The 22601-nt window shown below is 39.3% G+C and overlaps 1 protein-coding gene and 1 long non-coding RNA gene across 2 annotated transcripts; both read right to left on the bottom strand.

Annotated features, from left to right (window-relative positions):
- Positions 1-15: 15 nt before the first annotated feature.
- On the bottom strand, positions 16-538 carry LOC117531114. Its single transcript, XR_004566528.1, has 3 exons — positions 501-538; positions 140-193; positions 16-52 (listed from the first exon to the last, which is right to left on the bottom strand). It is a non-coding gene; the product is annotated as an uncharacterized LOC117531114 (long non-coding RNA).
- Positions 539-742: 204 nt separating this feature from the next.
- LOC117530589 (prisilkin-39-like) lies at positions 743-16474 on the bottom strand. The gene is made up of 12 exons (XM_034193478.1): positions 16367-16474; positions 9205-9285; positions 9087-9131; positions 8904-8939; positions 8716-8757; positions 8579-8620; positions 8443-8496; positions 7956-8018; positions 7825-7866; positions 7674-7748; positions 5647-5691; positions 743-1059 (listed from the first exon to the last, which is right to left on the bottom strand). The coding sequence occupies exons 1-12, from the start codon at positions 16431-16433 to the stop codon at positions 743-745; spliced, it is 909 nt and encodes a 302-aa protein (XP_034049369.1). The 5' UTR covers positions 16434-16474.
- Between the last annotated feature and the right edge of the window lie 6127 nt (positions 16475-22601).

Here is a 22601-nt window from a genome sequence, read left to right as displayed (position 1 = left end):
GCTCTGTATCCATCACTGTGTCCAAGTGGAGTGTAGCCACCTGCTGCATACCCTTTAGAATAAAAAATATATACATATAAACTTGAGTGAAGCATAAAGTTTAAGATCAGGTCACCGGTTTTAATTACTTTCACTTTACCAGGTCTTGGTATTTTTATCCATTGCCCATTTGGTACTCCAGATGGTCCACAGTCTGTAACACCAACATAAGAACACATTATAGACAGAATCTGAGGTAAAACAAACACAGAGGTACATCAATTTAATATTTATGAATGTTGGACATAATAGAGGGGGGAAAAAAAGAGACTGAAAAGAGCTCTTATTTTATGTTTTGAAATAACATCAAATTCAGTGAGCATTCCGTTCTTTGCACTTAAAATAAATAAATGTAACTTATTACAGGCTTATAATCATGTATAATGAAATGAATTAGTTTGTGTGTGAACCGGCTTCATTCAAATTTAATTCCACTTTATATTTCAGATTAACATGTTTACCAGCTTTAGCTCCTTGTCCATTTACAGCAACGTTATCTGAAGATCACAAAAAAAAAAAAGAAAAAGGTAGAGAGACCTTTAAGGTGCTTCATTGAAATAGTACCATCAACAATCTCAGTTTCCCATTTATGTCATTTAATAAAGTTAGATTAATAAGAAAAAAAAAAAAAAAACTGAGCAGAAGATAAAACATCACCTCAGTTAAATCAAAAACAATGACAGTATTTAGTACGCATGTTTGTTTAAAGGGACTCGCCTTGCGGTGAGCCTCCCAGTGTTGCCGAGTCTGGACTCGTAAGTGCTGGTTGTGGAGAAGCCGGCTGGATTAGGTGTGGCTGTTTGTAGCGTTTTCCTCGCAGTGTGGTTAAAGGCAGTTTTTGATACTTCCCTTGAGCCAACCTAACTGTTGGCTGATGAGTTGAGGCTGTTGATGGTGGGGGAATGACGCCTTCCTGGGGTGTCCAGATCTGATGGGGAGACAGAACTTCACCTTTTTGGCCTTTTCCACTGGAGGCACCTGTACCCTTTGTAAATGTCACACGTGGTGCCGTGATGTAACCTAAGTAAGAAATGGAAACATAATAGCCAAAACCTAAGTTAAAATAAAAATACATAAAGTACAGAAAGCTCAATACAGCAGAAACCTACAAAACAATTACCAACCACATTAGAGGGGAAGGTAGAGCTTTTGAACTAACTGACCTTTGCCCTTGATTTTCAGCATGCACCTAGGTAATGACCCTATCCTTTACAGGTTTGAAGGTCAAGGCCATAAGTCAATGTGAAGGAAACCTAGATCACTGACATAAAGGGTGCAGTCAGCTATCAACCTCAAAGATCAAATATCAGGGTAGGTTAAAAGTCAAGGCCATAAAAAATAGTTTGCCCACATCTACTACTGTAAGCAACAGGTTTGTTGTGTCCCACAGCAGCCTGTATTCAAGGTTCTTGACATGGAGTAATATCTCCACATCATGGACATTTACCATTAATGCAGGTACAATCAAATTTTACTAAGTGTGTATAATTTTATCAAGATGATATAGGTCAAGTATCTTTTGGATAAAAAGGTGTATATGTCCATGTTTCGCTAACCTATGGCTTGTATAGTCTGTCTGCTCTCTGGATTTGCACTTTGAATTTTGTCCCTCTTTATAAATATGTAATATCTATATTTTAATAGCCAAGTGGCCTCTGTGTGCACGTATGCATGCATGTGTATGGCTTCAATCACGGAGAAACTAGGGAGAGCTGACATTTGCATTTTGGTATGCTTATATATTTTGGGTCAGGGATGAATGCTGCGAAAACAAAGCTGATAGAACTAATATTTTTTGGAGAAATCAGGGATATTAGCTAACAACGGTGAATAATGGATCTTCTTTTGTGTATCGTCATCATACGTCCAGCATTGTGTTGTGTAGCCATGCCCTCATCTCAGGTCCCACTCGGAAAAGGCCCACCTCTGAAGGTGGTCTGTGCAGGAGACAGGCGGAGATAATGTGGTTGGCAGTCTGCTCAGGCTCCCCGCACTCAAACGCTGCGCTGTCTGTTAGGCCCCACTTCTTCATGGGCACTTTGAAGCAGCCGGCCCCTGTGCGTAGGTGGTTCAGGAGGGTCCATTGTCGGTAAGGTAGGTCTTCTCCTACGACGCCATCTCCAGGATCCGGGACATAATGGTCCTGCCGACTCCCACTCCTGCCGACTCCCACTCCTGCTTCCATGCTACCGCCAGCCAGGCTTTGGTTGTCAGATCCTCCGAGATGGAAGTAAGCATCTCTTGCGCAGCCTGGTTGTATGGGTGGTGGGACTTGAGTCTGCTTGGAGGTGTTGCCATGGTTGTGGTGTCATGGAGGATGTGCCAATCGTGTTCCTGAGCTTTCCTTGCCAGGGGAAGGGTAGCAGCCTCTCACCGTAGGCCGGCTGGCGCTATTCCTGCTAGGACTGGCGGTAGAACACAGGGGTGGGTTTCAGGCAGCCAGTTATGATCCGGAGGGCATTGTTAATGGCTGTATCGACCTTCTTAACATGTGGACTTCTGCTCCAGCTTGGAGCACAGTACTCAGCTACAGAGAATACAAGAGCTTGTGTGGAGATAAGTAGTACCTTGGCAGAGGCCCCCCAGGTCATGCCAGCAAGGCGACAGATGAGTGAGACCCTTGCTGTTACTTTGCCACTCACTTCCTCCAAATGTTGCTAGTAGGACAGTGTCCTGTCCAAGCGTACGCCCAGGTACTTTGGGGTCTGCTGGAACTCCAGGGGTTTGTTGTCCACAGAGATCTCCAGTTTCCTTGTTGCTTCTCTGTTGCAGAGGTGGAAAGCTGCAGACACGGTCTTCCCGGTTCTGAGCTGTAGGCGCCACCTGCAAAGGTAGGCAGCCAGGATGTCCATATCCTGGTTCTCAGCAACTTCAGGTAGAGTCCATGATGCCAAACGGTGTCGTAAGCGGCAGTCAGGTCCAGTAGTACAACCCCAGCTTTTGCTTTGGCCTGGAAGCTGTCCTCGAGATCTTGTGTGAGGAGGGTTACCTGGTCCGCTGTTGACCTGCCCCAGCGGACACCAGCCTGTTCCCTTGGTAGCTGTGAGCTCCATTATTAGCTGGAGCTAATAATGGATGTTGTGCTGCATTGCACCATGGGAGTTCAGGGATTAGGGGTTTTAAATGTTTTGTGGTTCATGTTAGTTTAACAGTGTTGTTAGTGCTATTGATTTATTGTTTTTGCAGTTCAATTGGTTTAGTCAGTTTAGTTAAGTGTCATGTTGTCAATACCATGAGTGGGAAGTGTAGTGTGTTTGTCCGCGCAGCTTGCCACAATATATTAAAAAAAAAGAAGTGGTGTTTATATGCGTACATGTGTATAACTGTGGAAAGCTGACATTTGCCGTTAGGTATGCTTATGTAATTTGGGTCAAGGATGAACGCTGCCAAAATGGAATGCTGATATGACTAATATTCTTAGAGATACTACAGATATTAGTCAACAACACTGAACAATGGACACTGATAATTACGTGCTGGAGTCACACGCCATTCCAAGAGGTGGCGGTAAATCATATATTAAAAGCATGCATGCTTTTTTCAATATAAGTCCATAATATAATTGTGGTCCATTGTGGTCCATTTAAAAATCAAATGACAAAATAGAATAATAAAATAAAATAGTGATAATAATTAGGGGTGTAACGATACACAAAAATCATGGTTCGGTACGTACCTCAGTTTTGAGGTCACAGTTCGGTTCATTTTCGGTACATTATGGGAACAAAATGCAAAACCTAAATTTGCTTGTTGTTTAAACCAACAATTGATTGTAACATTATACGAACAGGAAAGTAAAATAATTGCAAAGTGTTGCCTGGTAATAAGTTAAATAAAATGTTTTCAAATAAACAACAAATGTATGAAATATTATAAAAAATACATTCTAGTAAGCAGCTTTTAACAAAACCTTTCCATAAGTAAAGCGGTGCACAATGGTTCCAGCATGAAGGCCTGTTCAATTTTATTCAACCTCCGTATTTTTTGCCAGAAAATTAACTTGACCAAAACTGTCACACTCTATAAGGATTTTAAGAGAATTAATGTTAAAGAATCCCTTTACTTTTGTACAATTTATTTTATTTTCTATTTCTTTCTATTAACTGTTCGTTTAATGTTTGTTAATATATCTTTTTCAATAAAGTTTTGAAAACAAAAACATTGTGGAAGAGGGGAAAAAAGTGAATAAAACCATGTTAAAAAGATTTAGAACCACAGATAAACTTGTTTCTTGGTTTGTTTATTTATTTTGCCATTAAAATTGGCCATCACTTATTAAAATAAAATAACTTCTTAAGGTCAGATCTTCTCAAAGTCTGGGGACTATTTAATCACAGCTCAGCAAACAAGGTGAGTAGGCTGAGCGAATCCGAGTGAGGAGGATTGTAGATAACCCTCCGCTCAGTGCTTTACAGGCTGCTGTAGGCAGCTGCTGTAGGCAGCAGAGGTGGTGGAGACCTGCTGCCGCTCGGTGACAACAGAGACTTTCACTTTCAGTCGCCAAACATCAGAAAAGTCTCTGGTAACACCAGAAAAAGTAGCTAGATTTGTTGCTAGTTGCTTTTGAGAAAATAAGTCGTTAAGAGGGTTTGGAAAGTAGCCAGATTTAGCAAGAAAATCGCCAAGTTGGCAACACTGGAATGTAAACACACGCAACGTAAACTCTCCTGTGCACAGCCCTGTACCGAACCGAATGTTCCATAGCGAAACGGTTCAATACAAATACATGTACCGTTACACCCTTAATAATAATACTGATAACAATAATAATACTAATTTGTATATGATAACAAGAACCTAAATTTATAAATACATTAAGACAGCAAATTAAAATTACAAAATTATGTAATTAACAGGAAACAAAAGTTCTTCCTCTAAGAACTGTTGAGGTCTAAGGTTCTAAAAACATTCTGGACTCAGATGCAATTCCAAGTCATAGAAACGTTCTATTATTAATTACCACCCTTGAAAAATGTCAGCTACCTATTTTATAATCATTACCCAATCTAGAGCAACATGGATCCCCAAGGGGCAACACACTAGTGTATTTTAAAATATACAGATGTCTTATCGGTGATGAGAGTTTTAGCACCTTCCCTCGGTGACACTGCTGCGACAGCTTTGGTAGTCTGAGGGTTTGACCCACTGCTCAATACTTGATAACCTGCAAGTAAACATTTTAATATTTATTCCCACAGAAATATTTGTCTGTTACTCATTTGTTTTTCAGATAGAAATCTGACACTGAACAGCTGAAACTTACTGTCTGCTTTACTTCCATATTCACTGAGTGCACCAACATTTCTACGTTCAAGGCCTTAAGAGAGCATAAGCTACCGTATGTTAGCTATATATAGATGACTGCATATAGCCGCGGTGCACATTTAGCTAGAAGAATCTATGGACATAACAGTATAAACGATTTTGCACCATTTCTATTGAGAATACTGACATACATTAAAGTTAAATGGCAGTGATGTTGTCTCTTACGTTGCTGTTTAATTACCTCCACAGATCCCATCATATACGCCATTTTATTTATTTTTAATAACAATCCATGGTATAAAAAAGTCCTTGGAAGCCATTTAATGTTTGCAACATACATACCTGACTTCAATGACTTGTTTGCTCCCCATGGAGAGTATCCATAACCTGGTCAGTGCCAAAAACAGAACAGATAATTAAAGTCACACTAGAAATATTTCTAATGCTCAAAATACTGCTGCTAACAACAACAATAATGTCCTTGGCTCCAGCATAACAACTTGTACATCTTTTTACAAAAATATAAAATAATGCACAAGGCACTCTACACTGTGTGTACCTGATTTTGTCAGATTTCAAAAGAAGAGCATTTATTGTGCATACAACAAAATTTGCTGTCTTTATTTAACCCATCCTAATTACAGTTAGACACAATCCAACCTATAGGAGCAGTGAGCAGCCACAGTCCGGCGCCAAACTAAAGATGCCAAGATGCTGCCTTAGTCAGGGGCAGAGAAAGGAGCAGACCCTAATGAGGATGGTTTTTATTTTAACGTGGGAGTAAACTGGAGTTCCCACACAGACAACATGCAAATTCCACACTGAAAGGAACTGCGCATGGGTGGAATGGAACCCCAGACCTTCTTACTGTGAGGCAACAGTAGTAACCACTGAGTCAATAGGTCCTGATTAGTACTTGGCTAGGAGGCTGCTTAGGAAGACCAGGGCCTGTGTGTGTGCGTTTCTCTATGTAGAAGCGATGTTGGGTCAAAAAGGGGATCCAGAGTAAAACTGTCTGGCACATCCCAATGTGGATCTGCACTGATTCTGCTGTGGTGATTCTGAGTGACAGGTGACAGCCAAAAGATAAACAACATAAAATAAAATACTGGGCAACACCCAATATATCTAGCTGTAGTTATCACCATGTTTTTACTGGATAGAAAGTTCATCTTACCGTGAGGAGTTGGTACGCCGGCTGCATAAGCATATCCTGAGAATTGAACAGAATCAAAGACGTTGACAGTGGACTCCATCTATCCATCTCTCTTTCTAGATATATATATATATATATATATATATATATATATATATATATATATATATATACACACACACACCCAGAAAGTACTCACAGCAGTTCACTTTTTCACATTTTATTATGTTACAGCCTTATTCCAAAATGGAGTAAATTCAGTTTTCCCCTCAAATTGTACTGACAAAACCCCATAATGACAAAAAAATAAAAATTGAAATTTTTGCAAATTTATTAAAAACAGAAAACTAAGAAATCACATGTACACATTTGATGTGCACTTTATAACGATTACTGCAGCATTACATTGATTAATAAAGCCCCCAGTGTAACTGGTTACAGAATAAAACAAAATCTTGTGCATTTTTTTTTTTATAGAAATACATGATATGTATAAGCAGTCACTGTTTGGATGTATTACAGAGAACACAAATGTGTAGAATAATATTGCATCTGGATCTGTGCATCTTCACTTTTTCCACATTTTATGTTACAGCCTTATTTCAAAATGGAGTAAATTTTTCTGCTCAAAATTTTACTAAACATGCCATAATGATAACATGAAAAAAGTTTTAACTATTTTTAAAAAATGTATTAAAAATAAAAAACTAAGAAATCGCATGCAAGTATTCACACCCTTTGCTCAATACTTTCTTGATGCACCTTTGGGAGCAATTACAGCCTCGGGTCTTCTTGAATATGATGCCATGAGCTTGGCACACCTATCTTTAGCAAGTTTTGCCCATTCCTCTATGCAGCACCTTTCAAGCTCCATCAGGCTGGATGGGGAGCGTCGGTGCACAGCCATTTTCAGATCTCTCTGGTTTCCTCCAAACATGCCACCTGGCATTTACTCCAAAGAGTTCAATCTTTATCTCAGACCAGAGAATTTTTTTTATTATTATTTTTAATAAATTTGCAAAAAAAAAAAAAAAAAAAAAAAAAATCATGTTGTCATTATGGGGTTCTGTGAGTAGAATTTTGAGGGAGAAAATTATTTTACTCCATTTTGTAATAAGGCTGTACCAAAAATTGTAGATAACAGTGAAGTGCTGTGATTTCTTTGCAGATGCACTGCATAGATAATTTAACTGGACAGTGATTAAACTGCCACCTGGCTTTGGTCCCTTCATTCCTCCATTTTCATGTTGAGATCCCAGAGGAAAACCAGTGAACCCGCCGTTGTGACCTATCATCATTTTGCAGTTCAGCTTTTTTACATACACATAAGGCATTGACTATAAGACATGAGCAGGATGACTCACCTCCCATGGTTTGACCTTTGTAACCTTTGTTAGTCCCATATGCTGCAGAAACAAACACATTTTTTATTATTATTGTGTAACTGAGGTGCACAATACTACCATGCCAGTGAGACATCAATTCTTCAACTCACTTTTTTCTTGTCTTCTTGCAGGATGAGGTGCTCCCAGACCTCTGAAGGTTCCCACACCTGGACCTGGTATCAAACAAGTACACAGACATACAGGTGATGAAATAAAGGAAAAAACAACAAAGTGTGTCATGAAGGTGTTTGGCTGCCACTTCATTACACCTTGACATTGATTCTACAAGTCTCTGGAACTCTTCTGGAGGGATGTAACACAATTCTAGCAAAAAGACATTCCCTCATTTGCAGGACTTGTGATGATTGTGTCAAACGTCTCAGTCCAAAATCTCTAATAGACCTTCAGTTAGGTTGAAATGTGGTGACTGTGCAAGGCCATTTTCCTACTCACCTCACCACTGGGTAATGCCTTCCACCTTATTAAAGCGGGCATCTGTTGTGTTTCTCCACTAATTTATCACCTCTTGCTATTTTATGTAGGAAGAAAAAAAAAATATGTATTTTCTTTATAATAAGGCTGCAAAAGCTTAATTACCTGACCTGTAGTGTGGATGTCCAAATCCTTTCATGTCTTTACTGGCTCCCTTAACTGTAAAATAGTGAGATACTGAAGTTAGGACACACAAACAAGCAGAAAAGGTCAATAATTGCACTCTGACTTTACATCTCACCATTCAGCCGGGGACCAGATGGACCAAATGCAGCACTATGACCTAAAAGAAGAAAAAAAAAAAGAAAGAAAACTGCTTTCAGACAAATATACAACGCCATTTATAATTTACTTCATTATCATCATCATCATCATTACCGTCGCCTTTAAACCCATTTCCATTTAGTCCAGCCACATACCCTAGCAACAGATACATTTACATATAAATACATTTTATATAACAGTTATTGAGTTGTAATGTACCACGGCCTTAATTTGTACCATAATTAGACCTAAAATTGTTCAGTAAATTTGTAATCCAGTGGATTCTGGTGGGGTAAACTTACCTTTTGTAAGTGGCATGCTAGCATCTGCACCGTAACCTTAAACAGATCAAGTACATGTTGAGAAGTTACTTGAAGTTTGTTTTACTGTGTGAAGCAGCTGTAAATGTAACAAAACTGTGTAGAAATAGATTTATTGTAAGATGCAGCTCAGTTTGCAGGTGCATAGTATATATCATCTCAGACCTTTGGTACCGTATCCTTTCTGCAGGCCCATCACCTGACCCACACCTTTGGAAACATAGATGCATGTTACTACTGATATTAACTACAGAAGTGAAATATAATGCATAGTGAATTTTACCCTTTGACGGCATTAGAATTCCTCCAACACCTCCACCATTCTGACGTTTCCCACGGATGTTTAATACGCCGCTGAAATAGCCTTGAACACAGTATGAACAGATGTCAACAACCATGTGGACATATTGTTTCATTAAAGTTTTCAGCAGGGCAGAAATAACATGCTCACACCATCTGTTAGCTAAAAATAAATAAAATTCTACAAGCATTTAAATGCTTTTATTTTCACAATCTGATACCTCCCAATGTTCCTTTTTTTTTTAATCCTCTAACAACATGTATGTCTTCAGGGCTGCATTACAGATAATCATATCCATGGTTATAAAGTGAAAAATAAAATTACTATTGGATGGCACACATTTATGAAGTTAGTTGATTTTGGAAGTCAAGAATGTACGCTATGTTTCAAAATGCAGTGAGAGAGAGCGAGACAACCTGAACAAATACAATTTCATGTCAACATTGTATAACTTTTTTTTTTTAAGAGCTGATGTAACGTGAATTTCTCCTCTGTGAGATCAAGAAAGTTTATCTTATCTTATAAATCTACCTGACAATAAGATATTCTAAGTTTAGTAGTTGGTTTGCACACTTAATCCATGTCAGGAGTTCCATATTAGTTACTATATTTGAGCCCACTTCCACTGTGGGTTCAGAGTGGGGAGAAATTATCTCCCCACTTTTACTTATAGGTTGCTCCATCTTTTATTCACACATAATGCCATAACAGAATATTAGAATATTTTCTGGAGTAAAAGTTGCATCTGTCCAAAACAAACAAACAAACAAAAAAACACATAGCCTCGAAAGAGGGGGAGGGGGAGAGAAAGAAGAAAGAGTTTACTTTTAGTGCTTTGATTTCTGGGAAAATCCTATATAGTTATAATTATTGTTGGTGCTTTAGGCCGACTGATTCTACTCGTTTTCTCTGAGATGCTGTCGTTGAAGATGGACCTGGGACCAGGGTTTCTGTCAACATCTACTGGACTAGTGAACGACTAACCACCCTCCGGTGGCAGCTGCACTGATTGATGCCATGGAACAGCGCTTCAAATTGACTTAAAAATTGTTGGACTTTTTTGGAATTAGATCTATTTTGGACTCTTTTTTTAATGTTCTCTTTTCTGCATTATATTTTGTTTTAACCAATTTCTCAGTTATTGGTAGAATGGCCCAAGTACTGGGTCACCCCTCAGAGTCTGGTCTGCTTGATGTTTCTTCCCCAAAAAATGGCAGAGGGAGTATTTTCATCATCACTGTCGCTGTGTGAAGTGCTTTGAGGCAACTTTGTTGTAATCTGGCATATACACCAGTTGTAGCACAACCTAAACTAGTATATATATAAAAAAAGCATCCAGAAAACATGATGCATGTCTCAGGCCAATTGTGAAAAAAGGCTTAAAAACCTTCCAGAACTGCCACTTTTCACAGTTCGCTCCTGGAATCGAAATCTCCCAGAATAGGCTGCAATACCTCAAATCTGCTACCTGACAAAACCACATATCTTGGCATACTAGTCAGGATCATCCTAAAGTTTCTCCTATTGAGTCACGACTTGGGGCGAACTTTAACCTTTGACACTCCTGAGGTCAGTGGAGCGACTGCGTGCTTTTCTCACAGGCAGATGTCAAATTTAGACGACTGCTGCCACCAAAGCAGCTTTTACTTTCATAAATGGCAGCTGGCGGCAGAGAGGAACCTGAATAACAAACAGCTCTGCTTCAACACAAGAAAACATGGTGGGAAACCAAACATAAGAGTTATTCAGCGAGCTTTGCCGCTGTTTCCGTTTAACACAGTTGTTTGAAATTTGGCATGTAAACCCGAGCAACAGTGATATTTGTCTCTTCTTGTAGGAGTTTCCTGTGTTTCACTGAGATTGGCAGCATTGTTGACAAGTTCTCAGAGCCTAGAAATGTACTGTGAGGATTCAGTATTCACCTCTTTGAAAGTTTTTCTTCCACCAACAGTTGTTGCCTGAACACCAACTGGGAGTATCTGGTTTTGCGATTGTCCTGGGTCAAGAGCCAGGCTTCCAATGATTTCATAGACTCGGTCATTTGAAGTGTATCTGGTGTGTGGTGAAAGTGTTGAATTTGTAGAAGAGCTTATTTATCTCTGCAGTGACAGTGTCTCTAGATCCTCAGCCATTGAGGTTGAGAGATGCCTGGAAAGGGCACATAGACTCAAGAGCTCGGTGGACAGAAGTGTTTAGTGATGCCAATGTCTCTGCGAGAAAATGGGGGTCCAAATCTTTAGGGTCGTGGTGCTACACATCTCACTTTATACAGCCCCTGGCAATAATTATGGAATCACCAGCCACGGAGGATGTTCATTCAGTTGTTTAATTTTGTAGAAAAAAAGCAGATCACAGACATGACACAAAACTAAAGTCATTTCAAATGGCAACTTTCTGGCTTTAAGAAACACTATAAGAAATCAGGAAAAATAATTGTGGCAGTCAGTAACGGTTACTTTTTTAGACCAAGCAGAGGGAAAAAAAATATGGAATCACTCAATTCTGAGGAATAAATTATGGAATCGCCCTGTAAATTTTCATCCCCAAAACTAACACCTGCATCAAATCAGATCTGCTCGTTAGTCTGCATCTAAAAAGGAGTGATCACACCTTGGAGAGCTGTTGCACCAAGTGGACTGACATGAATCATGGCTCCACCATGAGAGATGTCAACTGAAACAAAGGAGAGGATTATCAAACTCTTAAAAGAGGGTAAATCATCACGCAATGTTGCAAAAGATGTTGGTTGTTCACAGTCAGCTGTGTCTAAACTCTGGACCAAATACAAGGGTGATTACGGGCACTTATTATGTCCTTTGATCATATTGTATGAAAAACAGAAAAAAGGGGAAATTTCACACTTTTATAGTTATCTTTACAATGAAAGTGTGTTAAGAAATTTGTTCTAGTACTTTTTCACCTTTTTTCAGCATCATTATATGCAAATATTGCCATTTTGTGCTTGTCCCACACCCAGACTTTTGATCTTCAATGATAAAAATGAATGGTAAAGAAACATTTTTTCTAATGTTTTAAAATATCTCTGAATAAAATATCAGTAAAATAATCAAAACATAATTGGGGTATTCAATGTCATACAACTGTTGTGATTTTTTTAAACAAAATGTAGTTGTCCCACACTATTGCCGTAATTTCCACCACAACACTGTAATGTCCCTTTAAACAGTTTGTATGAAAGATTGTTTTGGTAGTTTCTATGGAGATAAACAGTGACATCAGAGATTTATATTGTAAGGCAATGGTGTGGTGGAAATTACATTTACAAGGCCAATAGTGCCCGTAGTTAAAGAATCACCCACAAACAACATGGGAAAGGTTGTTAAAGGCAAACATACTGGTAGACCAAGGAAGACATCAAAGCGTCGTGACAAAAAACTTGAAGCAATGTCTCAAAAATCGAAAATGCACAACAAAACAAATGAGGAGCGAATGGGAGGAAACTGGAGTCAACGTCTGTGACCGAACTGTAAGAAACCACCTAAAGGAAATGGGATTTACATACAGAAAAGCTAAATGAAAGTCATCATTAACACCTAAACAGAAAAAAACAAGGTTATAATGGGCTAAGGAAAAGCAATCGTGGACTGTGGATGACTGGATGAAAGTCATATTCAGTGATGAATCTCGAATCTGCATTGGGCAAGGTGATGATGCTGGAACTTTTGTTTGGTGCCGTTCCAATGAGATTTATAAAGATGACTGCCTGAAGAGAACATGTAAATTTCCACAGTCATTGATGATATGGGGCTGCATGTCAGGTAAAGGCACTGGGGAGATGGCTGTCATTATATCATCAATAAATGCACGAGTTTACGTTGATATTTTGGACACTTTTCTTATCCCATCAACTGAAAGGATGTTTGGGGATGATGAAATCATTTTTCAAGATGATACTACATATTGCCATAGAGCAAAAACTGTGAAAACATTCCTTGCAAAAAGACACATAGGGTCAATGTCATGGCCTGCAAATAGTCCAGATCTTAATCCAATTGAAAATCTTTGGTGGAAGTTGAAGAAAATGGTCCATGACAAGGCTCCAACCTGCAAAGCTGATCTGGCAACAGCAATCAGAGAAAGTTGGAGCCAGATTGATGAAGAGTACTGTTTGTCACTCATTAAGTCCATGCCTCAGAGACTGCAAGCTGTTATAAAAGCCAGAGGTGGTGCAACAAAATACTAGTGATGTGTTGGAGCGTTCTTTTGTTTTTCATGATTCCATAATTTTTTCCTCAGAATTGAGTGATTCCATATTATTTTCACTCTGCTTGGTGTAAAAAAGTAACCGTTACTGACTGCCACAATTTTTTTCCTGATTTCTTATAGTGTTTCTTAAAGCCAGAAAGTTGCCATTTGAAATGACTTTAGTTTTGTGTCATGTCTGTGATCTGGGTTTTTTTCTACAAAATTAAACAACTGAATGAATATCATCCGAGGCCGGTGATTCCATAATTTTTGCCAGGGGTTGTAGTTGCGAGATTTGGATCCTAACCATCGATTTAAGACGAGGACTAGGGGTCTTTGGTACTTTGTCTCTTCTGAGGATCCTTGGTTACAGCTCACGCTTGTGATTGTTGCTTTCCAGAGGATGGAATGGTTGTCTGCATGGGTGGTTGCCATCCATGACCCAAAGTGGTTCCATGGTGTGGCAGATGCGGCAACAGTGCTATGCTCCCAGATCGGAACAGTGGTAAACATAGTCTCGCTGATCACAGCCGCTGAAGCCCACAACTCCTTCAGAATCATATTCAGGGGAGTCTTGCTGGCTTCCCTCACGATTTTTGGATACTTAAAAAAAAAAAAAAGGATCATATCTCTGCCAAACACCTTCCAGGTCATAATGCATAACCTATTGACTTAAATTTAACCTTTTGCAGAGTTGCCTTTTATCTTCATTGTGTTGCCTTGTCTTGAGTCCACTGTCAGTTAGTGGGGTGGCTCCTTTACACAGGCATTGTATTTTATTGACATATGTTGAAATATAGTAATTATTTAAAGTTGAATTCACTTTCTGCCTACTTTGTGCAAACCAATCAGCTGATTAATTGACAAACCACACTAAAATATGGTTACAGAAACCCATTCAGTGAAGTTATGGTAAGGATGTACAAATACAACCCCAATTCCAGTGAAGTTGGGGTGTTGTTACAATGACTTGCAAATCCTCTTCAACCTATATTCATTTGAATACACCACAAAGACAAGATATTTAATGTTCAAACTGATAAATTTTATTGTTTTTGTGCAAATATTTGCTCATTTAGAAATGGATGCCTGCAACACGTTTCAAAAAAGTTGGGACGAGGCAACAAAAGCCTGGAAAGTTGATGAATTCTCAAAGAATACTTGTTTGGAAACAGGCGAGTGTCATGATTGGGTATAAAAGGAGCATTCCCAAAAGGCTCAGCCGTTCACAGGCAAAGATGGGGCGAGGATCACCACTTTGTGAATAACTGTGTGGAAAAAAAAAAAAAAAATAGTCGAACAGTTTATGAACTGTATTTCTCAACGTTCAATTGCAAGGAATTTAGGGATTCCATCATCTACAGTCCATAATATAATCAGAAGATTCAGAGAATCTGGAGAACTTTCTACACGTAAGCGGCAAGGCCGAAAACCAACACTTGAATGCCCATGACCTTCGATCCCTCAGGTGGCATTGCATTAAAAACCGACATCATTGTGTAAAGGATCTTACTGCGTGGGCTCAGGAACACGTCAGAAAACCATTGTCAGTTAACATAGTTCGTCACTACATCTACAAGTGCAAGTTAAAACTCTACCATGCAAAGTGAAAGTCATTCATCAACAACATGGGCCCGAGCTCAATTGAAATGGACAGACGCAAAGTGGAAGAGTGTGCCGTGGTCTGATGAGTCCACATTTCAAATTGTTTTTGGAAATCATGGACATCGTTTCCTCCAGACAAAAGAGGAAAAAGACCATCCAGATTGTTTACCAGTGCAAAGTTCAAAAGCCAGCATCTGTGATGGTATGGGGCCATGGCATGGGCAACTTACACATTTGTGATGGCACCATCAATGTTGAAAGGTACATCCAGGTTTTGGAGCAACACATGCTGCCATCCAAGCAACGTCTTTCAGGGACGTCCCTGCTTATTTCAGCAAGACAATGCCAAGCCACATTCTGCACGTGTTACAACAGCGTGGCTTCGTATTAAAAGAGTGCGGGTACTAGACTGGCCTGCCCGCAGTCCAGACCCGTTACCCATTGAAAATGTGTGGCGCATTATGAAGCGCAAAATACGACAACAGAGACCCCGGAATGTTGAACAACTGAAGTCGTACGTCAAGCAAGAATGGGAAAGAATTCCACCTACAAAGCTTCAACAATTAGTGTCCTCAGTTCCCAAACGCTTATTGAGTGTTGTTAGAAGGAAAGGTGATGTAACACAGTGGTAAACATACCACTGTCCCAACTTTTTTGAAACGTGTTGCAGGCATCCATTTCAAAATGAGCAAATATTTGCACAAAAACAATAAAGTTTATCAGTTTTAACATTAATAATCTTGTCTTTGTGGTGTATTCAACTGAATATAGGTTGAAGAGGATTTCCAAATCATTGTATTCTGTTTTATTTACATTTTACACAACGTCCCAACTTCATTGGAATTGGAGTTGTATGTTAAACATGCACTGTAGATACAATAAAAAGGGTAAATTTTGATTAATAATGATTCATTATATGCAACATCTAATAAAAGTAAGTCCCTTCGGCTGCTCCTTTGTTTTCACTTGGGGTCGCCACAGTAGATCCAGGGTCGATCTGGATGTAATTTTGGCACAAGTTTTATGCCAGATGCCCTTCCTGATGCAATTCCACATTACATCGAGAAATGTGGCAGGGGTGCGGTTTGAACCTATGAGGGTATTTCAAGAAGTTCTCAGCTTTAAAATGGGAGATTATTATTCCAAGAATGAAAATGGATTAAATTGGGATGTTTAAATATTCTGTACATTTGTGTTTTCACCATTTTAACTACACCGGAAATGTGACGACACTAAGAAGTCACACTGTGCACAGCATCAATCAAATTTGTCACAGGGAGGAAAACCGTAATGCTGTTCCATAATCTTCGTCCTTCATGATGAAGACACTTACCCGTTGTGTGTGCCGTCTGCACCAACCAGAGGACTGCTGCACTCTGACACAGTAGCCGTCCCAACATAGCGCACCTGAAGAAAAAGGTTAAAATCTTTGAGACCCAGCAGGAGGAAGAGGACAATGAACTTACTTAGACTGTGAGGGTCTCATATACACTCTGGTCAAAGGTGCTCCTCCTCCTTAAGACGTTGACATTCCACCGCCAAACCTATAGACACCAAAGTGTGGACGCTGTAACTTAATGATTAACCACTTAGGGTGCATTCACACTTGAGACAGTTAAGAGGGAAAAGTCAATATATTAAATAAGCACTGATGGACTCAGCACTCATCCAGGCAGGTTCATAAGTAATTTGACAGATTACGCTGCTAGAATAAAGTAGAAACAACCCAGATGTGCTTCAGTGTAGCTTTAATTCAAGGTGTTTATACAATAAAAAAGTCTTAATATTCAGATGGTGAAAGTACTTTTGACACAATAAATAAGAATTACCTTTAATCCAAGTCACTCGTGCAGCCAATTTTCATTAAGACAAGTCAGGGAAGGATACACAAATATTTTCATGTCACTGAATGTCTCATCTTCATTAACATCATTCTTTAAGAAATACAAACAGTATGGCGCTGTATGGTAAGTGTCTAGAGTAGGCAGTTGTCAAAAATGGAGTGACTGTACGAAGAGAACTAGACATCCAGGACCACTGTAAAATGGTAAATTGGCTGTATTTATATAGCACTTTTCCATCTATTATTTAGCAGTTCAAAGTGCTTTACAGTGATGCCCCACATTCACCCATTCATGCAAGGCACTCACTATACACACTGGGAGCAAGTTGGGGATTAAGGACCTTGCCCAAGGTTACATAGTGATTGTCCAGCCAGCCTGGGGTTTGAACAGAGGTTCCTCTGGTCTGAAGGCCAACGCTTAACCACTAGACCATCACCTCCCCACTGTGAAATAGGCTTCTTTGATTGTATTTAGAGAAACTGGCGATAGCACGACTTTTGTCGTATCGCATTATACAGCTTCATGGTGGAGTCATACACATTTTAAAATGAAAGTGAAATTTCAGCTAGTTTGCCAAAAGGGACAGGGAATCCTTTGTTCTACACCATTCAGCAGAGGGAGGTGATGGTCTAGTGGTTAAGGGTTGGGCTTGAGACCAGAGGATCCTTGGTTCAAATCCAAGTCTGACCGGAAACTCACTAAGGGTCCTTGGGCAAGGTCCTTAATCCCCTAGTTGCTCCTGGTGTGTGGTGAGTGCCTTGTATGGCAGCACCCTGACATTGAGGTGAATGTGAGGCATTATTGTAAAGCGCTTTGAGCGTCTGATGCAGATGGAAAAACACAATATAAATGCAGTCCATTTACACCATGAAGAAAATCCATTACATTGTCAGTGAGGTCTAGCTCTGGACAGACCGAGTGACACGTTACCGATGCTGTTATGTGACATATGGGTCTCATACCCATGAGGTTTGTTGCATCAGGGCAAAATAAGTTTACAATTAGCGTGGACATCTTGAGTATAATGTTAATGACCTTAATGACATTGTTTCCTGAGCACCAGGACAGAAGCAGTAAGCTTCAACCTCAGTGTTTTCTGCTGGTGGTTCATAGTAGCTCCTGCAGATTTCAAGAAAAAGCAATTGGAGAACTACAACCCCTGGCAAAAATTATGGAATCACCGGCCCCGGAGGATGTTCATTCAGTTGTTTAATTTTGTAGAAAAAAAGCAGATCACAGACATGACACAAAACTAAAGTCATTTCAAATGGCAACTTTCTGGCTTTAAGAAACACTATAAGAAATCAAGAAAAAAAGATTGTGGCAGTCAGTTACTTTTTTACACCAAGCAGAGGGAAAAAAATATGGAATCACTCAATTCTGAGGAAAAAATTATGGAATCATGAAAAACAAAGAACGCTCCAACACATCACTAGTATTTTGTTGCACCACCTCTGGCTTTTATAACAGCCTGCAGTCTCTGAGGCATGGACTTAATGAGTGACAAACAGTACTCTTCATCAATCTGGCTCCAGCTTTCTCTGATTGCTGTTGCCAGATCAGCTTTGCAGGTTGGAGCCTTGTCATGGACCATTTTCTTCAACTTCCACCAAAGATTTTCAATTGGATTAAGATCCGGACTATTTGCAGGTCATGACATTGGCCCCTATGTGTCTTTTTGCAAGGAATGTTTTCACAGTTTTTGCTATATGGCAAGATGCATTATCATCTTGAAAAATGATTTCATCATCCCCAAACATCCTTCCAATTGATGGGATAAGAAAAGTGTCCAAAATATCAACGTAAACTTGTGCATTTATTGATGATGTAATGACAGCCATCTCCCCAGTGCCTTTACCTGACATGCAGCCCCATATCGTCAATGGCTGTGGAAATTTACGTTCTCTTCAGGCAGTCATCTTTATAAATCTCATTGGAACGGCACCAAACAAAAGTTCCAGCATCATCACCTTGTCCAATGCAGATTCGAGATTCATCACTGAATATGACTTTCATCCAGTCATCCACAGTCCACGATTGCTTTTCCTTAGCCCATTGTAACCTTGTTTTTTCTGTTTAGGTGTTAATGATGGCTTTCGTTTTTTTATGTATGTAAATTCCATTTCCTTTAGGCGGTTTCTTACAGTTCGGTCACAGATGTTGACTCCAGTTTCCTCCCATTCGTTCATTTGTTTTGTTGTGCATTTTCGATTTTTGAGACATATTGCTTCAAGTTTTCTGTCTTGACGCTTTTATGTCTTCCTTGGTCTACCAGTATGTTTGCCTTTAACAACCTTCCCATGTTTGTATTTGGTCCAGAGTTTAGACACAACTGTCTGTGAACAACCAACATCTTTTGCAACATTGCGTGATGATTTACCCTCAAGAGTTTGATAATCCTCTCCTTTGTTTCAATTGACATCTCGTGTTGGAGCCATGATTCATGTCAGTCCACTTGGTGCAACAGCTCTCCAAGGTGTGATCACTCCTTTTTAGATGCAGACTAACGAGCAGATTGATTTGATGCAGGTGTTAGTTTTGGGGATGAAAATTTACAGGGTGATTCTATAATTTATTCCCCAGAACTGAGTGAGTCCATATTTTTTTCCCTCTGCTTGGTCTAAAAAACTAACTCTTACTGACTGCCACAATTATTTGTCCTGATTTCTTATAGTGTTTCTTAAAGCCAGATAGTTGCCATTTGAAATTACTTTAGTTTTGTGTCATGTCTGTGATCTGCTTTTTTTCTACAAAATTAAACAACTGAATTAACATCCTCCGAGGCCGGTGATTCCATAATTTTTGCCAGGGGTTGTATATCTCACCTTTCACATAGATTCCTCACGTCGTCCGGATCCTCTTCTTTCAGGGTCAAAGAGAGGTTAAGACCTACCACCACAGTCAGACTTCTTATGCATTTGTCTTCTCAAACATTCACTAAGTCAAAAATGATCAACTGTGACCAACAACTGCATTCACCTGCTTTACAATAAGGATATTAATTTACCATTAATGCAGTAATAAGCATCAACTACCCATTAAGAGTTCACAAAGGTGAGTTCAGAATTTTTATACTGTAAATTCTTAAACTTAATGCTATTGATTCAGTTCATGTTTTATTACTGCATTAATTATGAATGAATGTACCTTAACTGTAAAGTGTGTAGAAGTGTAAACACTCCTTGAAGCACAGCCACAACATGCAAACCAAACTGCCTTTAACAATTTCACATTTAACCCATAAAATATTCATTCATGGCTTTAAAAAGCTCATCTTAATTAAAATAACTCACCAGTGCACAGGAAGCAAAAACATGTAAATGGGGGTGTAGTGGTTTGGATTTAGAATCTCAATTTCAGTAAAGCGCTTCTTTCTCTCCCACTGCAAAAACTGTACACTCACTGTCCAAAATGGTTGTAAGTGGTACAAGCAAAGTTTATTTGCTTGTACAGCTCATGTACCAATGTTTTACATTAAAGTGTTTTTAAACAACTAAGCTGATCATTTAGGGGTTTTGTAAAACAGACCAAAACATCTAAAGCTTTGGGAATTACTCTTCTACAGCATCATAATGGCCTTCGTTCCGCCTTTGGGAATATCACATACTGGTGTTTCTGTACAGAACAGGCTTTTTAGTTTGGTTAAAACTTCAGGAAAGATGCATGAAATCTGAAATCAAGTTCAGTCAGCCAGCTTTGGTTTAATGATGCAAAAATATCAGTGACTGTGTGTGTTGGGGTATAAGAAACAAGAGGCCTCATAAATATTATGTATGCCACTTCCCCAAATGAAGTGGTACTTAAAGCTATGTAGTGAGAAAGTGCATCTTGTCCATTCAGACTGTACAGTCAAGCCTGATATGAACAGAAAATAAGATGTAATTTTAACAAAACCAAAGTTGGACATTACTGTTCTTGTAAGAAATCTGCAACCTCAATTCCAATGGAGTTGGGACATTGTGTGAAATGTAAAAAAACAATACAATGATTTGCAAATCCTCTTCAATCTATATCCAATTGAATACACTACAAAGACAAGATATTTAATGTTCAAATTGATAAACTTTGTTTTTGTGCAAATATTTGCTCATTTTGAAATGGATGCCTGCAACACATTTCAAAAAAGTTGGAGTGAGGCAACAAAAGACTGGGAAAGTTGAATGCTCAAAGAACACCTGTTTGGAAACAGGCGAGTGTCATGATTGGGTATAAAAGGAGCAGGCGTTCACAAGCAAAGATGGGGCGAGGATCACCACCTAGTGAACAACTGTGGAAAAAAAATTAGACCAACACTTTAAGAACAATGTTTCTCAATGTTCAATTGCAAAGAATTTAAGGATTCCATCATCTACAGTCCATAATATAATCAGAAGAACGTTCTACACGTAAGTGGCAAGGCCGAAAACCAACATTGAATGCCCATGACCTTCGATCCCTCAGGTGGAACTGTATTAAAAACAGACATTGTGTAAAGGATCTTACTGCGTGGGCTCAGGAACACTTCAGATAACCATTGTCAGTTAACACAGTTCGTCGCTACATCTACAAGTGCAAGTTAGAACTCTACCATGCATCAACAACATCCAGAAACGCTGCCGCCTTCTGAGCCCGAGCTCATTTGAAATGGACAGACGCAAAGTGGAAAAGTGTGCTGTGGTCTGATGAGTCCCATTTGAAATTGTTTTTGGAAATCATGGACATCGTGTCCTCCGGACAAAAGAGGAAAGAGACCATCCAGATTGTTACCAGTGCAAAGTTCGAAAGCCAGCATCTGTGATGGTATGGGGGTGTGTTAGTGCCCATGGCATGGGCAACTTACACATCTGTGATGGCACCAATGCTGAAAGGTACATCCAAGTTTTGGAGCAACACATGCTGCCATCCAAGCAACGTCTTTTTCAGGGACGTCCCTGCTTATTTCAGCAAGACAATGCCAAGCCACATTCTGCACGTTACAACAGCATGGCTTAGTAGTAACAGGTACTAGACTGACCTGCCTGCAGTCCAGACCTGTCGCCCATAGAAAATGTGTGGCGCATTATGAAGCGCAAAATACGACAGAGACCCCGGACTGTTGAGCAACTGAAGTCATACATCAAGCAAGAATGGGAAAGAATTCCACCTACAAAGCTTCAACAATTAGTGTCCTCAGTTCTCAAATGCTTATTGAGTGTTGTTTGAAGGAAAGGTGTTGTAACAGTGGTAAACATACCACTGTCTCAGCTTTTTTTGAAACATGTTACAGGCATCCATTCCAAAATTAGCAAATATTTGCACAAAAACAAAGTTTATCAGTTTGTACATTAAATATCTTGTCTTTGTGGTTCACTCAACTGAATATAGGTTGAAGAGGATTTGCAAATCATTGTATTCTGTTTTTATTTACATTTTACACATCCCAACTTCATTGGAATTGGGGTTGTGCTACACACACACACACACCAAATGGTTAGCAACTGCAAAGTAAACTGTGTTGTACCAACTCAATTTCACATTCTGTAACTGCATGTTTGCACTTTTTTTCATTTCTGTGTTCTCTGCTGTGTGACATAACAGACTAGTCGCGTGACAGCTTGTACAACCCCTGGCAAAAATTATGGAATCACCGGCCTCAGAGGATGTTCATTCAGTTGTTTAATTTTGTAGAAAAAAAAGCAGATCACAGACATGACACAAAACTAAAGTCATTTCAAATGGCAACTTTCTGGCTTTAAGAAACACTAT

Source organism: Thalassophryne amazonica, chromosome 18, assembly GCF_902500255.1.
Source record: "Thalassophryne amazonica chromosome 18, fThaAma1.1, whole genome shotgun sequence".
NCBI lineage: Eukaryota > Metazoa > Chordata > Actinopteri > Batrachoidiformes > Batrachoididae > Thalassophryne > Thalassophryne amazonica.
The sequence above is the reverse complement of the archived record's forward strand: the minus strand, read 5'-3'. Positions and strand labels throughout refer to the sequence as shown.

Bases quoted from the DNA above. Each gene is read 5' to 3' on its own strand.
- LOC117530589 (XM_034193478.1), bottom strand. From the start codon at position 16,433: ATGTTGGGACGGCTACTGTGTCAGAGTGCAGCAGTCCTCTGGTTGGTG. The intron at 8,497-8,578 runs GTGAGATGTAAA...ACTATTTTACAG, and splicing joins ATCTGGTCCCCGGCTGAATG to TTAAGGGAGCCAGTAAAGAC. The intron at 1,060-5,646 runs GTATGTATGTTG...TTTCTTACTTAG, and splicing joins AAACAAGTCATTGAAGTCAG to GTTACATCACGGCACCACGT.